Here is a 22,696-nt window from a genome sequence, read left to right as displayed (position 1 = left end):
TCTATATTCATGTAATATGTTAAATGTGAAAAACAGACATGCTCTTAAGTACAGTATGCATTTTCTTTATTAGGAAAAGTGCAACTTTCTTTACATAATTATTGTACTTAATATGTACATTCATTTTCCTGATAAACCTATCAATAAAATTCCTAAAAAAACATAATGTCAATATATTACAGTAATCAATAGTTTATTTAATTTTTGTAAAAACGAACTTAATTATTTAACTTTGCCTTCAGAAATTATTGAAAATATCAAAATTTTATTAATAGAAGTGTCAGAAATAATTTTGACACACTGACTAGTTTCTTTAGTAATTTTAAATCTCTATCATTTATTAAATGTTAAGTACTACCTGAGATTAGAATGGAAAAGCCTTAACAATATTTTGAATACTTCATCAATTAAATAAGTTATTTACCTCAAAGATACACAGATTTAAACAATTCAGTCTCCAACGATTTTCATACTTGACTAATGAAATACATAGATTTGTTACCAGATTAGTGGTCTATTACCAGATTAGTGGCCTATAACCAGGTTAATTGTCTATGCAAACAGTAATACTAAATTATTAGCAGAAGAGTATTATTTATGCATCTGAGGAAAATATTTTCTCATTCTTTTTCCGATTGAAAGCTAATAACTTAATACTCAGGTAGGGATCTAGTAGAGGGTATGGAGGGCAGGTGCCCTCCCCCTCCCCCCACCCCCGATTTGCAACTAAATCAAAAATATTTATGTGCTCTCACTTATCTATTCCCCCCTGTTTGAAAAATTCTGAATCCACTTCTGATACTAGCTTAAATCCAATACTGAATTTTATATTTTAGAGGCTTTTTTTTAAACTCTGTATCAACGGTAGGCTGTACCTGCACTTTAAGAAATTGAGTACGAAGGATTTTTTGGTTTAATGGCAACTAAAACTATGATATTAGAGCAGTTACTCTAGAGGGCCTACCCCTGTGCCTGAATACTGTACAATACACAATGGGTGATTTCATGGAACAATATGTTATGATGATCAATTCATTAGATTTTGCATAATCCTGCTAACAGTCTTAGACAGCAGTGAACGTAGAACCTCCATTGTGGAGGAAAATATTAAACATATAAAGATTCGGTTTACTGCAAGTAATGTTTGAAGCGGCTGCTTCACATCCTTTGGTTTGCTTGTTGAAAGTTATTAGTTGTCATGATGCGATTCTCATAGTAGTACGCACGATTACTCTGGTTGGTGGACATGAATTTGGCATTTGCGCGAGGGCTCCCCATCACAAGATTGGTACTTGATCGAAGGGTGCTTGTTCTGATCATATCGACGTGATGGTGCATTTGTCATTTGGAAAACCACTTTACAATAATTATATTAAATAACTAAGACCCGCTGAATTACAACTATAAACATGGACTGAAGTTTGTGTACAATTATCTGTACTCTTTTAATAATTACAGAATACCAATTTGAGTTATATAATAAATTATGCCTCTTGGTCACCTCAGCAGGAGGCTCTGAAATATGTGGCAAATTATCAAAAACGCATATAAAACTTGGCAACACTGTTAGCAGCCGATGATGCGTCATGTGATGGATCATCAATGACGATCATCTCATATTACCACCGCCGATCAACACACTAGCATTATAGCCTTGTTTCCTTAAAATCGCTACATTGTCGCTACAGTGTTTTCAGTGCAGTCGTACTGATTAGCAATCATACTGGGTAGCAGTCCCAGAAGCAGTCAGGAAGGCTCCCCGATTTGACCAACCAATCAGCATCACTGAAAGCTGTTGGAGACAGAGTGTTGCGATTGTATGGAAACCAAGCTTAATTTGGGCGAGCACTCACAGAGCGCAGATAAATTGCAGTATAGGCCTATTCCAGGATGTACATGGTTCTGATCAACTTGCTGCCATGATCCAGCCCCTTCAATGCTTTTATTTTGCAAAACTACATTACTCAGTTGTCTAACTAGGTATCAATTAGTGGTCCAGCATTCTTATATCGCTAAGCATTATCACATATCAGTAAAGCCAAGGAACAGGTAGACATAACGTCAGCCGACGGTCGGTGCAATTTCATGAAGACCTCAATACCATGAAGAGCACATTTTATTAACGATCCTCTTAGATTACCTTCGAGGAAAACAGCAGATGTCATAATCAATGGCTTACACAGTGCGTCGGATTTCATCGCCGGCTGACATGGTATCCACTGTGAATATGATTTCATGTTTGTGAACCACTATGCTTTCACTGGACAATTCCTGTGTTTGCTAAGTGTAACCTCTGTATCATGTCTCTACAAGAATCGAACACATGTTTAATGTTCTCTGTGTCTACTGCACATGTGAAGTGTGGATAACAGTTCTTGCGGAACTTCTGGTCATCCGATTTTGAGGTACTTATTGCCTGAGAAAAGAAATGTAGATGGATTAATTAGTATTCAAACAGTATTTGTTAGATAAATACATACATTTAAGAGCAGTTCGAATACTGGTATTACATTAAAAGCAGTTTAATATACAATTTAAACATAGCAGTTTTATTATTTTTTCATTTTTTTTTTATTTTCATGATTTCTGTTCTGTATTCTATTACAGTATTTGTTTCTATATTGGATCAACTTTTACCTCAAATTTTGACTTGATGTACATCTTTACTCGAAAGAACTCTGCACGTTGGTAATTGGTTAGATCTTCAGGCTCTAGAAAGATACAAAAGTCTTGTACATTACATCATTATTGTTATACAACAATAAACATGCCGTAAAACTTTGAATAGAAGCCCAATGGCCTTAATCTCGGGAAGAAGCCCTTCAACTTCCCTGACCCCTCTTTACTTTGCAAAAGTAGCCTCGAAAAGAAGCCCATCCAAAGTTCGCAAAAAAAAAAAAAAAAAAAAAAGCACAGGAAGTTCATTTCTCACCGTATGCTGTGATTTTCTTTATAGATTCCTTTTGAGAGGAGAAGCCACAGCATCCGGGTGTTAATTCGCGTAGATCACGGTCAATTTCATCTGTTGGTAATTAGAAATACAAATATATTAAATACAGTCATAAGTAATATAATTTGAACTAAATACTGAAAAATGGTTTCTTTACTCACCAGGTATTGTTGATTTCTTAGAAAACACTTGATAATCTTTGAAGTAATCGCCCAGCTTTGTGCGACCAGATTTTATCTTCTCGGCCAAAATATCTTGTTTATTTAAAAAGAGAACAACAGACGTGTATCTAAGATATCTGCAAAAAAAATAAAGAGCCACATAGTTACATAATGGGTACATAGGCCTAGTTGTGCATGCGGCAAAAAGAGCATTAGATGCATTTGACTTCATTTTTTTATCAGCAACCAAAGGCTGCACCCATGCAACTGTGAATTAATGTTATTTATTTGTATTTTTTTTTCTGGAAATAAGTCCCTAAAAGGGACTTAGAGGGTTATCCTATCATATCTCTTTTTCGTTTTTTGCCGATTTTTCGTCTGTCAACGAGATTTTCTATGTCTGTTTGTTAAGTTTAAGTGATATTTATTGAATAAATCAAATCAAATCAAAAGGTAAAGTACCCTTCTGGTAAACATGCTTATAAATAATATTGACTAGACTTGCTCGGATGAGCTAGGTCAAGGACTATAATATCAATGTAACCTATGTCTTATGATTATATATTGTTAAGTTGCTAAGGTACATTTTGCTCTATGTATTTATTTATTTAACGTCAAGTTGAGAGTCAATTAACGAACCGGTAAGAGATTGAACTTTGGTGCGAGACAGACAGAGTTTGAGACCTGTAAATATCTTGGGTAGGACACTTTTGTTCTGATTATTTCATTCATTGGATGGGAGGTTTAAGTCGTTGATCCCGAGTACAAAATACCTTCTTTAATACAGAACCATAACCTTACTTACTTGTGATTCCAAATTGATTTGTATAGATCTAGAGCTTCTGACAACCTGTTCTTATTTTCTTCTCTCAGTGTCATGTCATAACTACTGGCTGCCACTACAAACAACATTGCTGTCACATCTAAAAAAATATTATTTGTTGAATATATATTTTTCCGTTCTCTTTACAAAAAAAAGCTTACTTTTGATCAACGCTTTATTTTTATCACCATCATCATCACTACCATCGTCACATTACTATCATCATCTCTTATCATCATCATCGTCATCACCACCAGAAAGTTCTATAGAAACAAGTGTTGAAACATACCTGAAAACAATTGCAACCATTTTATACGTTCCTCACGCTGGCCTCCAACGTCAAGTAAACTGCAATGTAGAGTAATGAAACAGATCAATACAATAACTTATATCAAACATTCACATTGGGGTTCAGCAACAACACAATATTATTTAATAGGTTACTGAGTTAGACTGTGTAATGGCACGAGCATTAACTAGAGTGTTTTAGCTCTATCCACCCCTCAATATGTATGATGTAGACTGACAATTGCAATTGACTCACTGAAATTTAACTGTCTTGATTTGAAACTCGCTAACGAGCACACCAGTCGTCATCACACGGCATCGCAATATGTCCTACAGAGAAGAAAGTACGAGTAAATTAATAATGTTTATAGCCAAAAAGTCAACAAAACATTTTATAATGAATATGCAGTCTGCTTACCTGATCAGTTGGAACATAGTCGGGTTGTCGAACCCTGTCCATTGAGTCAAGAAAACTGTAATGAAAATAACAGTGAACAAAATACAGTAGTATATAAAATAAAAATGTTAACTGAAATTCAAAAACAAATAAAAAAAGACAAATTAGAAGGGAATATATTTATGATTATACTATAAAATAAATTTAAATGTAACTGATATAATATATACATAGTAGGTTTTATCTCAATTTGCTTTACCTGTACTAATTCGGTAAAAACTAAAAATGTTGTCTTACTACTTTTTGCTTCCCTGTATTCTGCCTAGTTATTTTATTTTCGCTGCGTCTTATTGGGTTAAATTTTTATGTTAGTAAAACTAGACAGGAAATATATAACCGAAGCTAAACAATTTGCACAATCAAGACAAGACAATTTGGCCTAGTAGAAAAGAAATGATAACAGGAATGATGCTCAATCGCCACTCATATCAAATCCTAGTAACATAACATAAAAGCCGATATATTACTACTTGGCACAGTCTATAAGCTGGTACTCATTGGATCTATTATAACATGCTTGGATGCCTTCATCAGCCCATAATGCTGTCGCTGCGTCGTAGAATTTCTGTCGAGAAAAAAACAATTCCTAAATGATTGTAAACGTCGTAATCACTTACAATATTTGAAACACTTGCCGTACACCACGTACCTTATTGAAAAAAACTATTGTTTAGTTGAGAAGTTACAAATAATTATAAGAAACTTGCCTAAAGGCTAAACACATGTAAACAGATATTGGATCAAAATAATATAAGAACAAAAGTCTACCTCATCAAGTTGGAAGTGTGGAGTGCTTCCCTCATCAAGAATGTAATCAAGGAACGGTTGTAATTCAGGATTTCCGAGCTCTACTGGATCATTCAGAGTGCTCATAACCCCGCCAATTGTCTGCAACAATAATCATAATTCAATTAAAATTAACTTTTACCTTCTTCGTTTCAAACAAAAATGCTTGTTAATAATAATTTAATGTCCTAAAGTATGGAATGCTGTCTCTTATACACATCTAGATGTGTATAAGAGACAGGTGTAGATATATCAAATAAAACTCTGGAACATGGTTTAAATTTGCCAGATTAGATAAAATCAAAAGGAAATAGGCTATTTAGATAAGGCAGTCTTGAAGCCCAGACAATGGAATGGGTAACAATACCCAAAAAAGCAGTTTAAAAAATTGAACAAAAATGTAAAGTAAGTTAAACTGATAATCTTTGCAGATCTGAGTAAATGTCACACTTACTAGAATAGCATCATGCACATTTCTTCTGATATCAATAACTCGTTCTCTCCGTTCCCTGAAAAGGGTTACAAAATGTATTGAAGTAAATTTGTTAATTAGAAAATACTGTACTTAGTGAAGACCGTAAGAGGTATCGTTTATTGTCAGAGATGGGCCGATGGTGTCTTATAATGCCTGGATAAACTCAATGAACCTATTTTCTGTGGTCACTTATATAGCTAACCAATTTGCATATTACTATGTTTTGTTTCATCCAATTTTAGCGGTAAAGTGTTTACTACTATTATTCCAAATTAAGTACAACATTCAAGTTGTTTACCTACCACTATATTACAACAAAATATAACAACGTACACCCATTGAAAAATGAAAAATTGTAACACAATATCTAGGACAACTTACTCATCAGTGAATCCACCTTTGTGTAGGATTTTCATTTGCTTTACTATTGTACTTTTCCCGGATTCACCAGCACCTATGAACAAAGGAAACACGTGTGATATTGGAAAGCATACAAGTACAGTGTAATCGAACTGTTACTGCCAAAAGTTAGCATGGAAATTTAACAAACATGTATAAAGTTGTGGAAGTTAGGAAGCATAAATATTTCCTATATATAGAAAATGAATTCAACAACTCTAATATTGGAAGGCACACATTTACCTAGAACGTTTATACTCACCTACTAAGACTAGTCTCATTGTGTTCCGAATTTTGTCTTTAAATTGTTTTCTCTCTTCTTTGAGTTGGGATTCGATTTGCTTGTTCCTCTCATACGCCCCGCGTTCGTCCAGTCGTCCCGCCATACTGACAACTACAGGAACTGATATTTCAAATTAGAAAAAGCAGCTAAGTTACGTCACTTTTTACACCATTTAGATCCACTTGTTACAGGCATGATTAAATCATAGATAATGATTTTAACATTTCCAGTTTTGGTTTTGTCACTCTGACATGTGTCCCTATTTGTATTTTTCGTGACCTTCTTGGTGAATGTCTTACCAAAGTATTGATTTAGCAAATTTAGATTTTTGCTTTTCTCTAAGCATCAGGTGTCCATGACAGCACCATCCTCAAGCAAACACAATAATTTCACGTTCGTGATAATAAACCTGGTCGATCTGCGAAGTAATCAAATGTCACTTAATTCAATAAGTCCTTATCAAGAATGACATATTTTCCTTTGGCAAAATACATAAAATAACAGAATCATTTAAAATAATTAAATTTGTAACCTGGCTAGCATACATTCCAGACCCTTATATTGGATATCTCTCGCTATTTATTGATACTTTTAGTACAGTTACCCGTAGCTTAACAAATGCACATAGTCCACCTACCGGTAGCCTAACAAATGCACATAGACCACAACCAGCAGTAATCTTGCCTACTACCTACTAGATCAGACGGTAAGGTCGATATTCCCTCACTCCAAAATGGTAACGTTTGTCACAGGTTTCAGTGATCCTGCAAAACCATATTGAACAGCAGATTTGACTTCATTTCTCTATTTGAATTCCTGATTTTATTACTATCAATTTACATTATTCATCACGAACAGGAAATAGCGAATAGGTTTTAGTGCTGATATTCTGTTCATCAACCGTGAAAAAGTACACTTCAATAGCAATCTTTGGTATTGTAAATATTCACTCATTCATTCATTGTAAAAAAATAGTACAAACGTAATATTTGTGTAACTGCGGTGGCCGCTCTGACATCAATACATATCATTTCTTAAAATCAAGGCACAGAGGCCTACTGAAAATGTATCACGATATTTACCGATACTGTTTGTCCTAAGACTAGTAGGCTATCGAATACCTTTCAAATCTATTTGAATTAGGACGACCATGGACAAAATAGCTAAGACAACAACTTATAAAACATATAGCGTTTAACCACCTTACTACGTCACTGAGTAACACTTCACTCAGTTACGTCAAACGCTGACCGTACGTACTTGAGAATCTATAGAGTGCATGATAGACAATTACCGTCCGTGAACTGGTGAATATGAACAGTACCATTTGACACAATACTTTCCTGGATCAGTAGAACTTAATAGAATTATTGACATGAATGAAATTAAAATCTTCCACCACCACAATCAAAGTAATTGCGGTCACATCATTGCTAGTTATATAATTAATAATTAATGACAATTACGATGATAATAATAATAATATTAATAATAAAAATGATAATAGGCCTAATAATAATAATAATAATATAATATATAATAACAGCAACAATACTAATAATATTATGTAGGAAATTATAATCCAGTTCAGCTTTGATGAAACGCAAGGATGTCTTCTCTTACTTCCTGAGTAAGCAAATAGGCAGATCTTTCGAACTAAAGATTGACAATGTACCCAAACGGACGTAAATTAATTTAAAAAAAACAAAAACAAAAACAAAAAACACACATTTTAAGAAATGTATAAGGATTATGGTAAACATGTTTCGGGTGTACTTCTTCAACTCATCTTCAGTACAAACAGAAAACAAACCAAAAAACTCGCCATTCTTAACTACGAGTAAATATAAATGTTTTACCAATTAATGTAATGAACGATCGTTATTGAATTTCTTACATAATTGTAAAACGTTCGGCGTTTTTCTGAAATTCATTTGTTTGAAACTAATAATATTATTAATAATTTATTACTGTATTACAATTGTGTAGCAATGAATATTCAGTAGTAAGAAATATTAAGAAATTGCAATTGGGTAAACACCTGTAAATAGACCTTTCGTGGGGGTTAATCAAACTGACTGATCAGCTACGGTCCATTGGTCTAGTGAACCAAACTCACATCAAATACGCACTGTCCGTTGGAAAGCTATTTGATTTCATGACATTTAATTCAATATTATTTCTATTTGAGCTGTAACATTTTGTATTCTGTTTTAATTTCTTCAAAATTTCTTCAGAAGCTGTAATCAATAGCAATCGATAAACTATGAAATCGAGTAGCAAATATTCGTTTAGCAGAACACTACCAAGTTATTAGGACTGTGGATATTGCAGCTGACCTTGCACTAATGAACGCGTTTGTGTGTTTTCCGGACGTTCAAGAACATGCCCATCTTCAGACTTTATTCAGAGTTTAATTGTGTGTAATTACCCCAGAAAATCAATGTCCCAGGTCAGGCCAACATGTACAACAATATCTGACCGAACGTAATCATTTCGCTACAAAGACCAACATCCAATCATTTTACTACGTTGATATTTGCTTTTAATTGACACGGTAATAGATGTGTTATATCAAAAGCATGAAGTGAAATCGAATTGTTGTGCAGTTAGGCCGATATCATATGTAAGGGTAACGGCCGGGGTATGGAGTATGTATCATTGAAACTCATTTCCTAATTCCAATCAATAGGGTAAAAACTTGTCTTCAGGTCCTAAAGTATGGAATGATTTGCCAAATCATGCACTGTTAACATACTTTAGCGCAATTTAAAATGATTTGCTTATTTAACTTAGTATAGCATCTGTTTAATAAATCAAAAAAATAATTCTTTACCTTTAATTCTTACTAAATTCACCTTTTTTTTAATTTGCATATTTTACAAATTGTATTGTTTGCATGCTTCTTTGTTTATGTGCTGTGTGGGTGTGAGTTGTCTTTGCTGTAAAGGTGGTACAACATCTTACAGGCAATTTTGAATTTAGTTTATCTCTTCCACTTTTTTTCACTGACTGATTGATATATATATATATATATATATATATATATATAATATATAATATAATTTATGTATATATAGATCTACTATAAAATATACGCTATTTATAATTGTTATATACTTTACAATATCCCTTTTTTGATTCATTGATTCATTCATTTAATATATCTTTTATTCGTTTGTTCGTCCGATTAATCAATCGATTAGACAGATTCTTTCATTCATTCCTTAATTCATTCATTCAATAATTCATACATACATACTAAATACATGTCTTTTATATATGTGTGTATATATATATATATTATATAAATAATATAATTTATGTATATATAGTTCTACTATAAAATATACGCTATTTATAGTTATATATTTTATAATGTCCCTATATGTATATTTATAGCAGTTATTACAAATCTTATATTTTTAAGTGCGTCCTATCACTTTTTCTTCTTGGATTAAAGGGCGTGTAGGCCTACCACCTCCAAGCTACACCTACAAAGCTATGTTCTTACGGACAGTTTGGCAGGTGTTGCCATGGGTAAACATCAGTCTGTACCTGTTTAGAGTACAAACGACGGGTTTCATTGATCTTTGGACCTAACTGATTAGTATAGCATACTAATCTCTGGCCGTCCATTGCAATGCAAAATAGCACCACACCTAGCCTACCTGTCTCTAAGCAGACATCGATAACATGTTAGTGCCAATAATATGTATTTATAACTTGTACAACACATTCTTAACATTACTGAAAATATTCAGTATTTTGACAATAAATAATATTAATAATGATAATAATTTATTACAATATAATATATACATTGTCTGTTTTGCTTTTACCTCTGTTGAACTATATACATTTATTCGCTTCTACTTACTAATTTGCAATTTACTGTAACGTTTTATTGTAGTAATAATGTACAATGATATTCTAGATTACAAACCTGTTAGTTTGGTGTTGCCAGGGCTTTTGGCTATTGATGATGTTAACTCTCCGTTAGCAGTCTTGTTAGTTCCTTCTGGTATATTATACTTTTTTTTCGTTTTTATCAGCCATTTCACGCCCTCTCGTGATAAATTGGTAACATCAATGTAAAGAGGGGGCAGTAGAGTTGATTAAAAAATTAATAGCTATGCAACATTTCAGAAATACATTACTTTAACTACCAAATTTCAACTAACAGGTTTGTAATCTAGAATATCATTGTACATTATTACTACAATAAAACGTTACAGTAAATTGCAAATTAGTAAGTAGAAGCGAATAAATGTATATAGTTCAACAGAGGTAAAAGCAAAACAGACAATGTATATATTATTTTTGTAATAAATTATTATCATTATTAATATTATTTATTGTCAAAATACTGAATATTTTCAGTAATGTTAAGAATGTGTTGTACAAGTTATAAATACATATTATTATTATAATTGGAGTAGCTTGAATCTTTTCTCTTTATACTTTATTTCCATTATTTTCTATTAAATCCAGGTTTCGGAAAAAAATTAATATGATGTAAACAATCTTTTCCACTAGATTTTAAATATTAAAAATCTGTATCTTGTTTTTCGTCAAACAATTTCAAAGTCTTAAACAAATCAGTTGTACACAATACTGTACCAACAATTAAGTAAAGCTTTTACTAACACAATGGAAACGATGATGATGATGAATAATTATAATTTTTCATATTTGCTCTTGGTTTAAAAGTCTTTCTGAAACACTTAGACGTTGTTTACAACCATCAGCTAGCGTTTTATCCGTGCCGGAAGAGTATTTACTGATTGTTGTTCGTTTCCGGTTTTCTTCTCTCCCTCGCAATGTTTTTCGAAGGCAATTGATTCTGAACTTAGAAATGTAAATCTCTTGTTTTGAATTCTCGTACGCCTCGTATATTGCATCTGAATATCTATATTCAAATCAGAAATAATAACTTGAATTATTAGTTGCCTTTATAAATTATAGGCTAAAAGAAATGTGTATTTGCGAATGTAGCAGCATATTGTTTTTAGTTGGACATTAATGGACTGGTTTAAGCAGAAACATCCATTGTAAGAGACATGTTTTTTTCTTATTAAAAAAATAAAATCAAAACAAATAAGACATATTTTGTTGGAAACATTTGAAGAATATTATATTACCTCGAGTGAGTATCTAAATCAGATTCCGTGAATTGAATATTATTTGGCATATTATAATGTGGTTGTATTTCCACTGGACTCTTTATATAAAGCATTTCTTCGTTTACTTCTGGTTTATCCGTATGCCCACTTGAGTCTTCACTTTCGCCTTGTAGGGCCATAAGTTTCGAATGACGAAACCAATCATCTTTGAATTCTCTAGATTCGACACGGGTTGTGGTCAACTAATATTAGAGAAAAGAAACGAATTATGTAACACCTTTTCAGTATTCCTTAAAATCAATAATTCCTCCATGGTTATACTATCGGTATTGCAATTGACTTTTTTGTACTGTATATATTTTGCGAATTAGTATAAGAGTTTCACATCTCGTTGGTAAAATTGTCACTATCGTATTTTTTTTCAATATTCTGAATAAATTAAATATTGACAAAGTGAGTGAAACACTGATAAAATTATAGGATCAGTTACTGGATATTTTTGTGTTGATTCACATACTTCTTTATCTGTTATTTTAAGTGCCGGAAATAAGCCATCATAGTTCAGCTCCTCAACTGTTATGTCATTATTTTCAACCTTGTCACTGAAAGCGATAGATGGAAATACATTTGGGCTCCAAAAAATGTTTTCGTCGGCTGAGTCGAATCTGTTTTCTGTCTCTGGTTGAGCTGGTGTCCAGTAGGGCTGCTCGTCAATTAAAGGAAACTCCTGTGTAGGCCTAAAAGTCGCAGGAACAGATTTTGATCGCTGTGGGCTGTGACGCCTGTGAATACGCCGAAAGTTCTGACAAGTTTGAGGTCTTCGATTTCAATTATGAAACAAAAAGGACCAATACATGATTAGCCTATGAGGCATATTATTTAAATATCAAGAATTTTGCTTTATTCCACCCAATATATTGAACCGTGTACAATGCACCTGTTAACGTGTTTCGTCTTTTCAATTGGTTTTACCTGTAAAAATAATTGCAGTTAATATCCCATCCCTTAAATCACAATTTATCTGGTAATTGCGAAGTATAATGTATAAAGTACGAAACTATTGATAGGCCTATTTTCCATTTTGGTGTCACGTCTAGACATAATCCAGTTTTACTCGATCTTTTATACCCGTTTGCCGTGTCCAGAATTAATCGGGAATTTAGTTTTATGAAGGCTGTATATGGCGCCTGAACCCATATGCCTACTTACCTTCTCGATTGTAAAGAACGTTTCGTCAGCCGGACATTTCTTTTTATCAAGTAACTATGGTCCGTATTTTTAAGTAATCCGACTACGTTTGCTCTTTTAAAATCCTGCCAAATTGTCCAGTTATACCCTCGATTTCGGATCTCGGTGTCATCAATTAAGGATTTAGGCTGCGCTAAAATTAATCGGATGAGGTTTTCGCGAGCCGTCATGATGAAGTGCATCCTATAATGTTAATCAAATAGAATATCTCTATTATATAGGCCTACTGTATATATCGCCCTATATTAAAATATAATAAATAATAATGAATCATCGATCGAATGAGGTTTGCGCTTGCAATGACGGACTAGTCTTTTGCAAGATTAAACCATGTAAACGTAAACGCGTGCAGTGCCGTCATGATGAAGTGCACAGTCACGTGGTATGTAAAGGCCTACATTATTATAATATAATAAATAATAGGCTAAATTTGATTTATCTGTGCGCTAGACTTTACTCTTTTAATAATCATAACGAAGGAAAATATAATTACGTGTACAGCAAATTAATTAATTAGTTCATTCATTAATTGATGATAACTCCAAAGTATGTAGCAACGACATTATAATTGGCGTTAAATTGACTTATCTTTTTAATTTTTTTTAATTTTTTATAGTTCTAGGTATGATTTGGACAATTTGAGTCTATAAAGCTGGCATTCACTATGGCCGCTATCCGTCGGCCGTCACGATTCTATGGAGAACGCAACGCCACGATGCACACGCAACTGAACTTTTTTAATGACGATCCGTTCAGATTGCCACCGCCAATCAGCAGACGGCGTCGCCACGATTAACGCTCTCGGGGAAATATTAATGTTTGTTTCTCATGTCTCATATTAGCTCAACACATACATTTAATATATTCAGTTCAGTATTCATTTGTAAAATTTATTTTACTCATAAGTAAATGAAACTAGCTAAAAAATGTAACAATATTAGATAATAAACTATCCCCAGCCGGATATCTCGGTACGTATTTCTGAATCAAGGTTTCGGTGGCACGGAGATTGTGAATGTAATGACTTAAACTACTATACAAGGTAAAACTATCCCTCGCCGAAAAACATCCCGGTATTTCTGAATCGTGATTTCGGGGCCATTATGATTTGAATATTAGGCTTAACTGTACTTAGTATAAGTTTTCTAATAGGCTTACCTGTTGATTCGATAGCACGTGACGATTCCAGCACTTGAAACTGTTACAGAGCTTGTTTTACCATTTATGACACTCTCGCCACCAAAAACATCACCTTTGTATAAACAATATCAAATATAATAACGTTACGTAGAGTCAACTGCGCATACTCAAACTATAGGACGTAATTTGGGTCGAATGTTTCGATTTCGAGCGTGAGATTGATCGTCTCGCACCGAAAACTCTCTATAGACAATGTAAGCTAGCACGCGCAAATTTGTTCACAAAAGTTGTTCAAAAACGTTATTAACTCGAATTTTGGGTTAATTTTTTTATTTAAAACGTCTGATCATATGGATTTAAAATATCTACATACCCAATGTAAAACATAAGTACAATCTCACAAGGGCAACTGAAGTTGCTTATCTTTAAAAATACTTAGGAGTCATTCCATATATGTATCCAACACACTTTTTTGCCCGACCCCCTTCAAATCGCCCAATATTTTGCATGTTGGGGGTTCTACCTGCGATAACCCCACAGTGAACTTTTTGGCTCCGCGCCAGCATTTTCTGATGAGTTACAGCAATTTGAAATTTTCATGAGATTTGGCTAAAAAACTCATCTCTGACAGACAACTGCTGATATCTCTCTTGAAACTCAACGTATTGGAGAAATTCTGGTACCGTTTGATAGAGAAGAAGATGTCCGGACTAGTGGGAATTAGGTATTGATAGTTTCACTGAGTTTCCAGGAAATCTGCTGATAGATTCTATGAAACTGGCACCATAGTATTGTGAAAATCAGGGGCCCTGTGACCATTTTTCTGGGATTAAGGTTTCACTGCTGATTTAGCATCACTATGGTATAAATAAGAAATTGAGCGAGGGAGAACCTCCAGAAAAAGGGCGGAACATATAATATATTTTAAATTATGATATTGACTCATAACTTCTGGTGTCTAACTATATGTTTTTAGGGTCACTGAAGCCAATGAGACAGGTTTCGAAAGCGTAAAATGGCAGCCATAATGAAACTCAAGGTGGCCGCTTTAAAAATGGTCAAAAAAATAATATTTTAGTATAATTCCACATATCCTCTAAGGAAAATGGTAAATTTGGATCTAATCATATGATTTTGGGCTCTCTGAATACAATAAACATAGTTTCGAAAAGCTAGGAGGGTAGTCATTTTAAAATTCAAGATGGCCGCCATAAATGTACTCAAAAATCGAATATTTTAGTTTGTTATTCCACTTCTATGATGAAAAATGCTAAATTTGGTGTTTAAGCATATGTTATTGGGCTCTTTGAGTCCAATATACATGTTTTCATATATGTAGGATGGCAGCTATTTTGGAATTCAAATGGCCGCCATAAAAACCATCGAAAATTGAATATTTTGTCATGTAACTCCACTCTAATTGGTGAAAAACGCTAAATTTGGTGTCAAATTATATGGTTTTGTGTCAAATGATTTCAATAAACATGATTTGAAAAAGCTATGATGGCAGCCATTTTGAAATTCAAGATGGCTGCCATGAAAATTGTCAAAAATCAATATTTAGAGAGACACAACATGATGGTCACTGAAGCCAAAAAAAAAAATCAATATTTTGTTAATTGCTTAATTTTTTCGTAGCCAAAATGGCAACAATTTCGTGTCTAATCACTTGAAACTTTAGGGGCATCATGTGAGCTAAGTGTCCTAACTGAGGTGTGAATTTTCCAAAAATCGAGATATATACTTTTGTGATATTTAGGTCAAAGGTCAAGGTCACGTGACTTGACCTACATAATTCCCACTAGTCCGGACATCATCGAGTTGCTTATCATTGGAAAGAGAATCTTCTTCTCTATCCAACGGTACCAGAAATTCTCCAATACGTTGAGTTTCAAGAGAGATATCAGCAGTTGTCTGTCAGAAAATTTTAAATTGCTCTAACTCATCAGAAAATGCTGGCGCGGAGCCAAAAATTTCACTGTGGCCTTATCTCAGGTAGAACCCCCAACATGCAAAATATTGGGCGATTTGAAGGGGGTCGGGCAAAAAGTGTGTTGGATTCATATGGAATGACTCTTAGGTTAGATGAAACAAAATAGATGTAAATGGATAACCTTCTTCGATGTCGCCAAGTTTGAAAATTTCATGCCTCTCTGTCTGCTTCAAATACAACTTACGGAAAAATTGACATCGACCTGCAAAATCAACGGATAGTAATTCAAATTATGGTGACACATCATATTATAATTTTTAAATTTTTCTTTAATTCTCGTTCAATAGTGAGTATCTATGTGAAATGCATTTGTATTTAGCCGTGAAAAAATATATTCTGTCTAGATCTAGTTTGTAAGTTTGAGCCTTAAAGGCAGGCTGCGGAGGATTTTTTTTTTTTTTGATATGTTGTAAAACTGATTTTTTTTTTAAGACACCAAAAGCATAGACGAAAAACTCGAAAGCAGCTAATAAGATACAGATTTTTGAGTATTTAAAAACTGGGGAAAAAGGGGTGGTTACGCCTATTCCCCCCCCCCCTAGTTTTTTTAATATTCAAAAATCTGTATCTCATTAACCGAGTTTTTCGTCAAATATGCATTTTGTCTTAGAAAAGTCAGTTCTACAACATATCAAAAATAATTTCCTCTGGAGTCAAGTGTATGGGAACGTACTGAGCATTCGGTACGATAACATGTCAGGTAGGGCAAAACATCACTATATTTATCTGCATCACCTTACCAGAAGACACAAAGAATATGGAATCAGTGACCTCTCCTTGGCGTAGAATGACTTTGTTTGCTGGGTATACCTGTAAAGAATACCATACATTTTTTACGTGATACACTTGTCATTCATTTCTATTCTTAAATAGTCTAGTATATAATATAATATTGTTATTGATTATGTTATCTTTGTTGTTATTATTATTATTATTATTATTATTATTACTATTATTATTATTATCTTTGTTATTATTATTATTATTATTGTTATTATTATTATTATTATTACTATTCATTATTTTATTATTAATAATTTTATTGTTTTTATTATTATTACTATTTTATTATTAATGTTATTAGTATTATTATTATTGTTATTGTTGTTGTTGTCATCGTCGTCGTCGTCGTCATTGTTGTATTATACAATGTCATGAGTCATCTCGAGACAAGTTTTGTTTTAAAACTTTTAGAAATAATCCGAATCAAATTCAAATTTGTCTGTTTCCGTTTACTTGAAAACTTTATTTTATTATTATTGATTGATTTTATTGAATAAATGTTGTTAAAAAGTGTTGATAAGCCTTCTTGTATAAAATATGCTTTGTTATAACGATGTGTAAGTTCCGTCTGCCTTAAAATAATTGCTAACATTTTGACAACTGGTGGCAGTATTTCGTTAATTTATGCTGTAATAAAATTCAACAACTGTTAAATACCGGTATTAACTTAAGTATCATACGCGTCCGTAATGTGTCAATTATAACTGAGTAAACGCAATCAAAATTACTTTTCTATCAGTGTTTAATGCGGCAATGACGAAAACACAAACTAGATATTCGCTGAGGGGTTTTCCTTTAATATTATTTAATACATTTTTAACGCGTTTCAGCGTTTTAGCTGCTAGTTTCTAAATTAATGCTTAAGTATATGTATACCCTTCGGTAAATTTCATTCAGTGTCGTATATTGTAATCTCTGACTACAATACTATAAGTTAATGATCTTTGCGGCGTTTTGTCTAATTATTGAGAAGCAATTGAACTGTAAAATAGCATCCGTAAATACCACCTGCTCGGTGTTATATTCACAGCTTCTGTGTAAGGCATATTGCAGTACACTATATACCATAATAATATATAAACAATAAAAATATATCACCAATAAATTATTTTGATGAAACTAAAAATGTGGATATATAATATTAATATATGTTTCAAGAATAACAGGCCTTCTAAAATGACTAGACATCCCCCTGTTGATTGGTTGTGTGGGTTAGTAGTAGATAATCCATATAGAAATATGAAGCAAAGCTTTTACGGGGCTGGCACAGTATCATCTGGTAAACTGACCAATTGATTGATTTTTCGATTGATTCATTGATTGATTAGCTCATTAATTGATTGATTTCTTAATTGATTGATTAGTTGGTTGATTTATATTATTGACAGAGTGACTGACTGATGGATTAATTTATGAATAGATTGATAAACTGAATGAAGTGGAATGGCGCTCTCAATGACGACAAAATTATTGTTTACCCAGACATTCTATATATCATAAACAATATTGATAATTAAAATAATAGTTAATAATAATAATAATATAAATAATAATGATAATATAAATAATTATAAAATAATTAAGAATACGAACTCCCAATAAGGTTCATGAAACACAATTAAATTAAATGATAACAGGCCTCATCAATCCTCCTACTGTTGTAAAAGCAAACTTTGTGTCGTGAACTTCCTTGTATTCTTTTCCGTTTTCCGCTGGAGATGAGGGAACTGTCTCCTAGGGTACTGGCGAATGAATTTACTGTCATAGCTATGTATGTGAATTCTATTGTTAGGCCTACTGGAAAGAGATTTCCGCCAATACGTAAACAGTGATTCACTCAATTTGCAAGGCCCGAAAACAAAATGAATGAATTTCGAATGTAACTTTAATGCGCTATTAATACATAGGAATTATGAAAACCAATTCGACGTATCTGACCTTTACAATGTGCTCTTCATATAACTGTTTTGGATTCATAATTACGTTTAAAATGTTTCATATTTCTCAAAAGAAAACATGATTTGTTGTTAATATTTGTCGATCCATCTTTTTGCAGCCTTCATTGGTTTTTTAGTCAACAGATTTTAAACAAATTAGTTTTTAAAACGATACAGATGGCTGAAAGGAAATAGCCTACTGTAGGTATAGAAACTGTCATCTGAGAAGATTAATCAAAGTTCTTGGTAAATACAAGAAAGAATAATTGATTTTAGTAACCATTTTTATGACCCCCAAATACTATTAAAATATCGTAGAGCTACTTCATTTTTATGTTTATTATATTTTCCCACATCTATTTGAATCTGACTTTTGAAAATTTTAAGCTTATCTCCAAGCTTTAGATCTTGATTTGTTTTTTCAAATACACAAACATTCGAATATGATTGAATTTATTCATTTAAAGAATACAACAATATTGGAAATAGTTTATTTTTTAATTTATATTTTTGAATGTTTACTCCTGTACATATGGCCAAAGAGGTATTCAATGAAAAATAAACTGCCCTTAACAAGAAAACAGAGCACTAAAACTGAAACAAATTAAAAAAAAAAGTTGTGTAAAATTGGGTATTGCATGGAGCTGAGAATCAACACTAATGCTCATGAAAATAGGCGTCCGGAACGCTTTGATATCAGGGGTGGAGCCAGGATTTCCACGACTGGATGGGGGTCGGAGTTCCCTGACGAGGGGGCTGATTCCTCCGAAGAGGGGGCAGATTTCCCCAACGAGAGGAAAGTGGGCGTGGTCGAGCGTCGCTTAAAATATTTCTAAAGTGGTCCAGGTGCGAAGCCCCGAAATTGTTGACAATTTAGGGGTTTCAAAGACTTATTTTTCTCCCCGAGGGGGCATCTTTCCCCGACGTGGAGCCCTGGCCCCCGGCCCCCCCCCCCCGCTGGCGCCACCTCTGTTTGATATCTGGGTGTAGATTAGAATGCAGCATATGATGAGTGATGGCAGAGATAGACTGAAAGTGCAGAATAATCAACAGGAAAAGAGATAGAAATAATGCCAGCTTAACGGTAGGGCCTACAGAAAAAAGAAAAAGAAGAGAAGAGGAATAGTTGATCTGAATGAACGATAAAATACCTTATAGAAAAAAAACCCAAGAGTAAAGATGTCAGTGGAGAATTAGGATCCACTCCTGCCTGTCGAAAAGAGAGAGAAAACTAAAGACATTGTTTTAATTATTGAAAATGTCACTAAACAATGACTGTGCTAAAATGTTTTTCCCAGAGATGTGATGACTGAAGCGAAGAATAGACGGAAGGTAAACAACATTTAGTATCTTACCTGCTTTACAAGACCAGGAATTAATCGTTCTTTATCAACAGTTGGTAGATTCTTCAGAAGTTTATGGCGACTGAGAAATGATCTCTTCTCTTTCGTATGCCTTATATGCAAACCTTCCATTGTGTCATGAAAACGCTGTCTATCAACCCGAATGAATTCACAAGGCTCAAGAGTATACATTGTTGATGGGGGTTCCAGATCGCCCTGCTCACCCTCATGCGAGACCAGACCTAAGTATTCACCAGGCCCATGTGTGTAAATCAGATTTCGTTCGTGAACATGTACGGATGCGTCGAGGCTAATGCGATCGTAAGTTACTTCTACTCTTCCGCTGACAATATAAAAACAAGATAAACATTCTTCCCGCTCATATTTCACAATGTATTGCCGGGAATCATAACTTTCGTAAGTGACGACGTAGCAGAGGCATTCTTTCACATATTGGAGGTTGTGATGGATCAAACCGAGAACCTCAACGAGGTAATTCATATGACGTATTTCATGATCAGTCAGTCGTCTGCAAGCGTTTGACGCCATACACTCGCGATTTCTTGCAAGAACTTTGCGCGCCTCACGTGTAATGATGATGCTGTTAGATTTAGCGGTAAACAGACGTTTGTTAAAAACAGGCGGGAAATCAGTTGATCTAACATTTTGGCGTTTTTCTTCCTTCTCTCGTACGGCTCTCGTGTCTCTTAGAAATCGAAATCGTTGATGAGCCTGTTCAACGACATTTGACATTGAAGACGACATCTTGTGCAGCAGTTGAGATTTGAAATCAATTTGCAAACACGTTTCTGCTGTACGTCCTTAATTATTAAAGTCTATATAATTGCCGTAGGGTATTAATCTGCGCAGACGTCGTTGCTGGTATATTAAAATAGCAAATCATACAATATGAGATTAGAGAGTGTTTAGCGTTGAAAAGGATCAGCGATTGATTCCATATTTTTAACAAATCAATTGGGCTTAAACAGAATCCACCTTTATGTAAAAACATACGCAAAATAAACTAAAGTCGTAAAGTCGTCTGCAATTTTAGTTCAGCTCGTCCAGATCTGAAATGGTAAAAACAATCAAATATAACCATTTTACAGTCAGTATCATTTTTGTAAATGTTCAGTAAGCCTTGGTGTTTGCTAATTATTGCCCTAACGTCAATAAGGTCCGTCCCGGGGGGTCCGTCACTAAAATTACGTCTTAAATGTTTCACACTAAATATATAAAATATAATTCATTAAACACTCGTTTAAACGCAATTTAAACATTTTTTTTAAATTTTAATGTATGGGTACTTCTTGCTACCGATTGGGGTAGGGGGCGTAGACAAATTCTATATAGTAGTAGAGTCTGTAGATTTAAATCTAAGAAATATCACATTGTGGGTAATTTTGCAGTATGATATAAATCAGTCAAATTCCGTTCAGTATTGCTATACAGCTTGATATAATAATTATCTCCATATTACATTTTCCTAATAATTTATTAATTTGCTGATTATCTCTATTCTAGATAGTGCTTACCTTTCCGTTGATGTATACGGCATCAATGTCAACCAAATTTTCTAATTAACCAGTGAAGCCAACGAAGCGCGCTAATACCATTGGTGAATCAAGTCACGTGACTAAGATAGGACATAATCAAATGGCTAGAATGGAACGTTCTGTTCCGATGTGAAATAAGTATAGTTGACAATACATCATGATTTTAGCAATGATTGCATAAAATTCAAAATAACAATTGTGATTGCACTGTCATGGGCAAAGTAAATAATGATTTCACACATGCATAGGCTTATGAATACGTTCTCGTAGATAAATTAAGCAAAATAATTATTATTTTATATTTGTATTGATATTTGTATTGATATTATTATATAGGCCTATATTTATATAGAAATAATACTAACAATAAATATTAATATATTATTAATAGGCCTACTTATTATTATCAACCTCGACATCATAATTATTAAAATCGTTACTTTATGTAGCATTATTATTAATTTCTGGATTTCGTCAATGACGTCATTCCTTTCTTCCTATTGCTCTAGAATAATTATGTAAGAACCTCTAGATAGCATCATCTCTATGCTGCTATAGCTGATAGTTCTTAACCCAGTATAATATTTAAACAGTTAGTGCTTATTGTCATTTATGTCTGTGTAATCCTACCTTAAGTAAATGGTGTACATGAAAACGTGATGGATTTATAGGTGACCTCTATCATCCACTTAGTACATTGTACCACTATATAAAAGGTGCGGTATAACATGTGTATAATTAATATGTATATTATACACAATCTCTATGTAACTTACGCGTTAGCTAGTGTGTGCCTGCCTATCTCAAAAACATTCAACAGTCTGATCTCTATCCTGTGACTGGCTTTGATGTCGCGCGCTTCTTGGCTATTCAAATGTGTACTTCGACACTGATTCGAGAGTAAGCACCTTTAATGTTATGTTCAGATTAGTTTGGTTTTAGATCCAA

The 22,696-nt window shown here is 33.5% G+C and overlaps 1 protein-coding gene across 7 annotated transcripts; it reads right to left on the bottom strand.

Annotated features, from left to right (window-relative positions):
• Positions 1-1,415: 1,415 nt before the first annotated feature.
• Positions 1,416-21,740, bottom strand: LOC117100003 (guanine nucleotide-binding protein G(s) subunit alpha-like). Of its 7 annotated transcripts, none has more exons than XM_033239537.1 (15): positions 7,705-7,770; positions 6,922-7,040; positions 6,602-6,742; positions 6,322-6,394; positions 5,920-5,974; positions 5,448-5,567; positions 5,147-5,244; positions 4,641-4,695; positions 4,479-4,552; positions 4,224-4,282; positions 3,917-4,034; positions 3,112-3,248; positions 2,933-3,022; positions 2,638-2,711; positions 1,416-2,416 (listed from the first exon to the last, which is right to left on the bottom strand). In XM_033239537.1, exons 3-15 carry the CDS (start codon positions 6,723-6,725, stop codon positions 2,258-2,260), a joined length of 1,236 nt encoding a protein of 411 aa, XP_033095428.1. In that variant the 5' UTR covers positions 6,726-6,742; positions 6,922-7,040; positions 7,705-7,770; the 3' UTR covers positions 1,416-2,257. The 7 variants fall into 7 exon arrangements, 5 of the variants coding, with proteins under 5 accessions (XP_033095428.1, XP_033095424.1, XP_033095426.1 ...); XM_033239533.1 differs by adding an exon at positions 7,260-7,386 and having other exon boundaries at positions 6,602-7,040; positions 7,705-7,755; XM_033239535.1 differs by lacking the exon at positions 7,705-7,770 and adding an exon at positions 7,260-7,695.
• Between the last annotated feature and the right edge of the window lie 956 nt (positions 21,741-22,696).

The sequence above is a fragment of the Anneissia japonica genome, unplaced genomic scaffold (genome assembly GCF_011630105.1).
Source record: "Anneissia japonica isolate Jap-2015-1 unplaced genomic scaffold, ASM1163010v1 scaffold256_len832006_cov191, whole genome shotgun sequence".
Taxonomy (NCBI): Eukaryota; Metazoa; Echinodermata; class Crinoidea; order Comatulida; family Comatulidae; genus Anneissia; species Anneissia japonica.
This window is presented reverse-complemented; position numbering and strand designations above follow the sequence as displayed.

What these genes read in the sequence shown, in the direction of transcription:
- LOC117100003 (XM_033239536.1), bottom strand. Translation starts at nt 6,725, where the DNA reads ATGGCGGGACGACTGGACGAACGCGGGGCGTATGAGAGGAACAAGCAA. An exon ending in ATGTGCATGATGCTATTCTA is followed by an intron (nt 5,568 to 5,919) that starts GTAAGTGTGACA and finishes TTATTGTTGCAG; the next exon opens with ACAATTGGCGGGGTTATGAG. An exon ending in ACATCAAGTCAAAATTTGAG is followed by an intron (nt 2,417 to 2,637) that starts GTAAAAGTTGAT and finishes TTCTTTTCTCAG; the next exon opens with GCAATAAGTACCTCAAAATC.